Source organism: Chenopodium album, chromosome 14 (assembly GCF_948465745.1).
Source record: "Chenopodium album chromosome 14, dcCheAlbu1.1, whole genome shotgun sequence".
Classification (NCBI taxonomy): Eukaryota; Viridiplantae; Streptophyta; class Magnoliopsida; order Caryophyllales; family Amaranthaceae; genus Chenopodium; species Chenopodium album.
Genome location: NC_137847.1, coordinates 21132204 through 21140506, shown reverse-complemented (window position 1 = coordinate 21140506; position 8303 = coordinate 21132204). Strand labels below are relative to the sequence as shown.

The window sequence follows — 8303 nt, the reverse complement described above, 5'->3', positions numbered from 1 at the left end:
GTGGTAAAACCTATATTCGTGTTTTTTATGAGGTGGTAAAGTAAAATACTTTTTTTGGGAGGTGGTAAAAGAGATTTTCGTGTTTTTGTGAGGTGGTAAAAAACAAAATTTCCTATATCTATATGTGATTTGGCTCAAAATTAAAGTGAAAAAGATACTTGTATATAAAATGAACCGACTCAAATCAAATTGAGCAACTTACGAAATCACTTACTCCCTCTGTCCCTTAGTTTTTGCCCCATTTGACTTATTACGGTCTCTAAGAAGCGTCTTTAAATGCATATTTCTTCATTTTTAAAGAGTAAAAATTATAAAAACTGGCTTAAATTAATATCAATATAATCCTGATAGCTTATTACTACCTTCGTTACATATTATTTGCAACGATAAGATATTTTTCCTCTCTACTTTATGTCAAATTGTTGCAAATAATATGTATAGTAATTAGCTTAGGTGTAGCTTAGCCTTATTTTCTCTAAGCATGCAAATAAAATGGACTAACATCTAAGTTAGAAATAAATACCTTATTGTTGTCTAATAATATCTCTCCAACCTCCAAGAGTCCTAGTCAAATTCACGAATTTCTCCCCTCTCTCCATACAATTCTCATTTCATCACTTCAATTCCTTACACTTCTCTCTCCTCTCTTAATAAATACACAAATTACATCTCACAATAAAACTCCTCTCTTCCTCCCAAAACTAACTTACCATAAAAACAAACAAAAATGGAGATAGAATCAAACAAACCACCATATGATAACAACAACAACAATCATGGGATATCTTCGACGACAACGGTGTCGATACCGGGGTTAAGTCCCTTAAGTGAGACACTATGGCGAGATCATGTTATGACAAAAGCCGACTTCATCGGCGACGTATCGGCGAGGCTAACATGGAAAGATCTAACAGTAATGGTAACATTAAGTAGCGGTGATACTCAAACTGTGTTAGAAAGCTTAACAGGTTACGCTGAGCCTGGTACTTTTACTGCTCTTATGGGTCCTTCTGGTTCGGGTAAATCTACTCTTCTTGACGCTCTTTCCAGCCGTCTTGCTGCTAATGCTTTCCTCTCTGGTACTATCTTGCTTAATGGTCGCAAAACTAAGCTCTCTTTCGGCACTGCGGTAAGCTACCTATCTATCTATCATCGTTTTTTTATACTCCCTCCGTTTTCAAAAGTTAAGCCACAAAATCACCATCTAAATATGAAGAACTTTTTAAGATAGAGAGAGTATTTTTTTTTTTTTTTTTTTTTTTTTTTTTTTTTTTTTTTTTTATAGGTAGTTTTATTTAAATGACGGTTTTATTAACAAAAACAAAATTGAAACTTGGTTTTATTTATTTTTGTCGTATGTGACAACAAGAATGAACCTTGCTCTAATATAATTATGTTCTTATAAAACAAAATTGAACCTCGTTTAGGATATTTTTATCTTTTAGATCTGATATACTCTAAATAGTAATTTATTTACACAAAGTATTTTAATTTGTTACGAAAATGAAAAATTAATAAGTCTTATTCTATACTTAAATTGATTTATTTTTATTTTTTTAAAATTTTGTTTTAAATGAGAAAGCAGGGTTAATGGTCATATATTATTTCAGAATTATTATTATTATAATTTTTTTTTTTTTTTTTTTTTTTTTTTTGGTAATGAGAATTTTTCAATAATCGTCAATTGATCATAGATTGTTGTTAAAATTCGGTTATTAAATAAAATTAGTTAGGTAGAAAGTGGTAAGAGGAATTAATGAAATTAATTAGCTTACTTTACCCATGTTGTTGGTAGACTGTACTTCATAACCTCTTAAATTGACAGATAAAATTAGATTAGACTGTACTTTAAATTAAATAAATTTACTAATGTTGTTTCTAGATTTCATCTTTTAGCTTGCCAATTTTGGGTTGATGTAATTTTTAATAACGAATTAATATATCTGTTATTGCAATGTTACAAGTTCTAAAAATATTATAATATGAATATATGATACAATGTTGTGTATGTATGAATGCAGGCTTATGTAACACAAGATGATAACTTGATTGGGACATTGACAGTAAGAGAAACAATAGCATATTCAGCTCGGCTTCGATTACCGGATAAAATGCCCTGGTCGGAGAAGCAAGCTTTGATCGAAAGCACCATCATCGAAATGGGCCTTCAAGATTGTGCTGATACTGTGGTTGGAAACTGGCATTTGAGGGGGATTAGTGGTGGGGAGAAGCGGAGGGTTAGTATAGCTGTTGAAATCCTTATGAGACCGCGATTGCTCTTCCTTGACGAGCCTACTAGTGGTCTAGACAGGTTACTTTAATTAACATCGAAACCAATTTTACTTGCATTGTTATGTTTAAGGCTTTGTTTGGTTCAATATTAATAAAGGAAGGGAAGAGAAGGGAAAAGAAAAGAAAAGAAGGGAAAGGAAATATTAATTAGGTGATTTTATTTTCTAATATTTGGTTAATGAAAGAAAAGGAAGGGAAGAGAAAGAAAATATATAATGTATAACTTTTATTTTTCTCTTTCCAGTCGAATTCCTCCAATTTTGGGAGGAAAGGAAAGCTAATAATTTGTAAAAGAATTTTCCTTCCACTTCCCTTCCTTTCCTTTGAATTCTCATTTTATTTATTCAACCAAACATGGGAACATCATTAATACCCTTTCCTTTCTTTTCTTTTCCACCCAAATCCCTTCAACCAAAAAGGCCCTAAGTCATTCGTCGATCAAAGATATTGTAAACTAACATAGGTTCATTCGTTGTTGCCTGCACAGTGCGTCTGCGTTCTTTGTGACAGAAACCTTACGTGGACTATCCAGAGACGGAAGAACTGTTATTGCTTCGATTCATCAACCTAGTAGTGAGGTGTTCGAGTTGTTCGATCGTTTGTACTTGCTTTCTGGTGGAAAGACTGTTTATTTCGGGCAAGCTTCAGAGGCATATGAGGTAAGTTGTCTCAAATCTTTAAATTGTTTGTTTCTTTGGTTGTCAAAATCATTAACTGTTTTATTGAGGTAATTTGTCAAAATCATTAACTGTTTCATTGAGGTAATTTGTCAAATATTATTAATTCAATGATGAAATAATATTGTAGTTCTTTGCTCAAGCTGGTTTTCCTTGCCCTGCTTTGAGGAATCCATCTGATCACTTCCTTAGGTGTATCAACTCTGATTTTGACAAAGTCAAGGCTACTCTTAAAGGATCAATGAAATTACGGGTAAATGTCAACTAATTTCGCATACATTTTTATCAATTTTATGAGATAGTAATGAATGTTACTTACAAATCGCTAAAAAAACTAGTTTGAAGCAAGTGATGACCCATTAGAGAAGATCACAACAGCGGAAGCTACTCGAACTCTGATAAGCTATTATGCCACCTCTCAACAGTCTTATTCAGCACTACAGAGGGTAGAAGAAATCTCTAAAGTGGTAAGTTTTTCACCTATTTCCCTTCACCATAATTTTTTTTCTTCCTGTCCTGTTTGTTCGATGCTCAAATTATTTGCTGTAAACTTTGACAGAAAGGAACGGTTATAGACTCGGGAGGAAGTCAGGCCAGCTTCTTGATGCAGACATTCACCTTAACTAAACGTTCGTTCACAAACATGTCAAGAGACTTTGGTTACTACTGGCTCAGGCTGGTAATTTACGTCGTGGTTACTGTCTGTATTGGATCAATCTTTTTCAATGTTGGAACTAGTTTCAACGCCATACTGGTAATTAACTTACTAATGATTTTCGAATAATCTCATTATTTCACTCAAGGTACATTTTGATCATAACTGTCCTCCTTTGCTGCTGTTACAGGCGAGAGGCTCTTGTGCATCATTTGTTTTTGGCTTTGTCACATTTATGTCTATTGGTGGATTTCCGTCCTTTGTTGAAGATATGAAGGTAAAATTCTCGTACCCTTAACCATATTGTGTCCATTGTACTTCTCTAAATTAATTTTGAACTTGTTTTCATAATTTTCGAAAGCATCTTAGGCCACACAAATAAGAAGAATAAAAAACAAGTACAACATAAGAGTAATAAATGGTTGTTACTTTCAGGTATTCCAAAGAGAAAGGTTGAATGGACACTATGGAGTAACGGCGTTTGTGGTCAGCAACACAATATCTGCAATGCCATTCCTAATGATGATTACCTTTCTTTCGGGCACTGTCTGTTACTTCATGGTTCGTCTCCACCCTGGCTTCGAGCACTACATCTTCTTTGTACTCTGTCTTTATGCAAGTGTCACCGTTGTTGAGAGTCTAATGATGGCTATCGCGAGCATTGTCCCCAATTTTCTCATGGGTATTATCACTGGAGCTGGCATACAGGTAAAAAAAATTTAGATTTTCATGTAAATAATAGCTATGTAGACATATGTTTCACCAATGAATTTCTTCATGTACTCTGCCCTTATTTTCAGGGAATTTTCATGCTTGTTTCGGGTTTCTTCCGGCTTCCTAACGACATACCAAAGCCAGTATGGCGTTATCCTATGTCTTACATCAGTTTCCATTTCTGGGCTCTCCAGGTACTTACCCCCCTATACTAGCTGCTTCTCTACTTTAAGAAATGAAATGAAACTTCTTCGTACAACTTACTAATAAATGAACAATTAGTTCATTTATCTAACACTCCTGTAAACTTTACTCGAATTTGTAATGGTAAACATGTAAAATTACATCATATGATAAAATTTAGCTATATTTTTACTTTTGACACAACTATTATATGTTTTACTTCTTAAAAAATTAGATAGTAAATATCAATGTTATGAAAATGAACAATTAGTTCATTTATCTAACTCTCCTGTAAACTTTACTCGAATTTGTAATGGTAAACATGTAAAATTACATCATATGATAAAATTTAGCTTTATTTTTACTTTTGACACAACTATTATATGTGTTTACTTAAAAAATTAGATAGTAAATGTCAATGTTATGAAAATGGTGCTAATTGTTACTGTATATACAGGGACAATACCAAAATGATCTGAAGGGGGTGGTATTCGACAACCGGACACCGGATCTTCCAAAGATTTCCGGGGAGTACGTACTAGAATACGTATTTCAGATTGATACAACACGCTCAAAATGGTTGGACCTTAGCGTGATCTTCAGCATGATCATAGTTTATCGAATAATCTTCTTCATCGTGATCAAAATCAACGAGGATGTCACCCCGTGGATTGGAGGTTACATAGCTAGGAGAAGAATTCAACACAAGAACCGTAACCAGAACTTTACCACGGTTGCACCAGACCGCCTTTCGCAATCCCCTTCTCTTAGAGCTTATGTCGCTCGTCGTTCTGGTTCTGCGAATGCTACTACTAATATCCTTAGAAGGGTGTGATGACCATAAAATATGCTCAACAATATGAATATTCATATATATATATATATATATATATATATATATATATATATATATATATATATATATATATATATATATATATATATATATATATGTATGTATGCTGAAGTTGTGAATGTATGATTTAATTATTTATCTGTAGCATTAGTCCTCTTTCCAACTTCAATATTGAGGCAATTTTTTTATAATATGGAAATTTGATTATTGAATCTAATTATATTATGAGAATATTATTGCAAAGGAGATCATATATAAATGTTGTTACTGTCTAAATTATACTCCCAAAATATATACAAGTATATACGTAATACAACGTACATAAATTCTAATGGGGGTGCCCCAGTTGCTCTTCTTGATAAACAAGAAGTGTACCTCTAGTGGCAATTGTGTAATAAAAACGCTTTGGAAATTGTAAAAAAATGGTATTATAATAAGAATAACTGCTGACCGTAAGATACACTGAAACAGCTGACGTGCACCAATGTAGACGATGTTAAATGGTGAATTACGTCATCTGTCAAAGTTATCATTAAAACCATAGTTACAACCACCATCAACCATATACCACCATCATCGTGTTGCTCAAAAACCACCATCATCTTCGTCGTCCCCTATTTTCTTCAACCTCCTTAGCTTTTGCTGCCGAAAGTAAACGAAAAGCCCTAATAAATATAGAGAAATTAGGGCTTGGTTAACCTTTTAGGTCAAGGTTCGACTTCTACCTTCATCGAAAATGTTTGTGCATTCCAAATTCTCCATTGAATTTCATTGAAGGAGGTGAGAGAATGGAGATAAGGTGGAGGAAGGAGAAAGGAATGAGGAAAAGAATGCCAAATTAAGACTTAACGGCAGTTTTCATTGAAAATAGGTAGTCATATGAAAAAGTCACTTATACCCCACCCTCATATTCCTGCGAAAATGGACCAATTACCTCTTGAGAATCAAGAAGAGAAACTTGGAATTCCCCAATTCTAATTATGGGTTGAATTGTTCTAGGTAAATGATAATCTCTCTCTCAAATTAACATTGATCGAGTAGATTTTCGATTTTAAGAGTTGCTCACATATTCTATTATATGATCATGATTATATATATATATATATATATATATGTGTGTGTGTGTGTGTGTGTGTGTGTGTGTGTGTGTGTGTGTGTGTGTGTGTGTGTGTGGCATATTAATTAGAAACGGAAAGAATAGTAATGACATTGAATCCCGATTAAGGTTAATTTGGGTTCAAGTCCATTTCAATTTTAGAATAGCGATTACATGACTATATATCATTTTGGATGGTCTAACATTAATTGTTTTTGGTGTTGATTATAAGAATTGAAGAACTCATAACGGATGAACCACTTTTTTTTTCTTTTTTTTTTTTTTTTTTTTTTTTTTTTTTTTTTTTTTGAGGGAAAGCAAGGGAGCCTTCATTAATTGGCGGACAAATTGTCCATTAGTACATAAGGATCAATGGCACTAGGACCACAGTGATACCACACTTGTTCAAGACCAGGCCATGAGGCAATAAACGAGCTAAGTGGTGAGCCACGTAATTTCCCTCCCAATTTACTTGAGACCAAGTGACAAAATCAAAGCTAGAGCAAATATCTAAAACATCATCAAGAAGTGAATCTAAATCAGAGAGAAAAGTTGCATCCTTTGCGAGTCTTGAAACAATAGTATTGTTGTCTGACTCATGTATCACATTATGAAGGACATGCTGCTTTGCGAGGCCGGTAGCGAATACCATCGCGTTGCATTCAGTGATCTCAAGTGACCAAAATCCTCTGGTTCTTCTCATCCCTGCAAAGATTACTTCTCCTAGGGGGTTCCGAGCTACAACACCAAATCCCACCCAGCCCTCCACGCATAGAGACCCGTCAAAGTAAATGAACCTAATCTTATTGTAGAAAACATAAAATTAACTAGTTTTTTACCTGGGCAATGCCCCGAGTATATATGTATATTGAAAATAAGCTTTTATGATAAAAATTAAGTGATGAAATATAAATACAGATTAAATTAGTTATATTACTACAATACTCGTACTATTTACTCCCTCTGCCCTCTATTACAAGCCTATATCTGCCCAAAAAAAAAAAAAAAAAAAAGGGAATTAAGGTGGATGGAAATAGTTGAGGAATATTGTATGAGAACCGAACTGAACTGAACTAAATAGAGTTGAAATGAATTGTTTATGAGAGAAGGAAATTAGGAACTGAACTAAATTGAACTGAACGAAATCGAACTGAACTGATTGGAGCTGGACTGAACTGAAATTAAGCTGAATAAAACAGGCCCTAAGTGGTACTTTTATAAATAGGCACAAACAACATTTTGGGACACCCAAGAAGCAATAAAGGCTTGTAATTAAGGAACGGAGGGTGTAAAATATATTTTTTCAATCATTATTGAACATCAAAATATATTATCCAATATCTAGTATCCTAAAATTATTACTCTCTCTATCCCTTATCTACATGTCTATTTTCCATTTTTCACGAGAATTAAGGAACTTAGAGATTCCATAAAACCCATGATTGAGAAGTACAAAAGGAATAAAAGGACATTTATTGTTGTTTTGGATTAAAAAAAAAAAGAATGAAAATAAATGTATTCACATGTCAGCAATCCTTTTAGAAAAAAAAAAAAAAAAAAAAAAGACCAATCACATTTACTTATGAAAAACAAAAGAACCAATCACTTTCATTTGATATGGGTGCACACGGATTGCAACTGTACAGGAGGAGAATGAAATTTTTAGAATCTCACCTTTTTCATTTCAAGGGGACTAAATATATAAGGACTTCAAGCCAAAAATTTCAGCCTCCATTACTCTATTCAGAATATAAAATCACAAGCAACTTAAAAAAAATTGTGTTTATTTTTCGCATCATTGCCTAATTCTACCTGCCTTCAGGAATAGAT

General features: G+C 33.4%; 1 protein-coding gene across 1 annotated transcript; it reads left to right on the top strand.

The window, feature by feature from the left end:
• Positions 1 to 548: 548 nt before the first annotated feature.
• On the top strand, positions 549 to 5398 carry LOC145579079 (ABC transporter G family member 11-like). The gene is made up of 10 exons (XM_081636358.1): positions 549 to 1129; positions 2022 to 2311; positions 2780 to 2951; positions 3100 to 3222; positions 3308 to 3436; positions 3529 to 3723; positions 3815 to 3901; positions 4060 to 4332; positions 4425 to 4532; positions 4979 to 5398. The coding sequence occupies exons 1-10, from the start codon at positions 728 to 730 to the stop codon at positions 5354 to 5356; spliced, it is 2157 nt and encodes a 718-aa protein (XP_081492484.1). The 5' UTR covers positions 549 to 727; the 3' UTR covers positions 5357 to 5398.
• The last annotated feature ends 2905 nt before the right edge of the window (positions 5399 to 8303 follow it).

What these genes read in the sequence shown, in the direction of transcription:
- LOC145579079 (XM_081636358.1), top strand. Translation starts at nt 728, where the DNA reads ATGGAGATAGAATCAAACAAACCACCATATGATAACAACAACAACAAT. An exon ending in AGCTCTCTTTCGGCACTGCG is followed by an intron (nt 1,130 to 2,021) that starts GTAAGCTACCTA and finishes GTATGAATGCAG; the next exon opens with GCTTATGTAACACAAGATGA. An exon ending in TCACTGGAGCTGGCATACAG is followed by an intron (nt 4,333 to 4,424) that starts GTAAAAAAAATT and finishes CCTTATTTTCAG; the next exon opens with GGAATTTTCATGCTTGTTTC.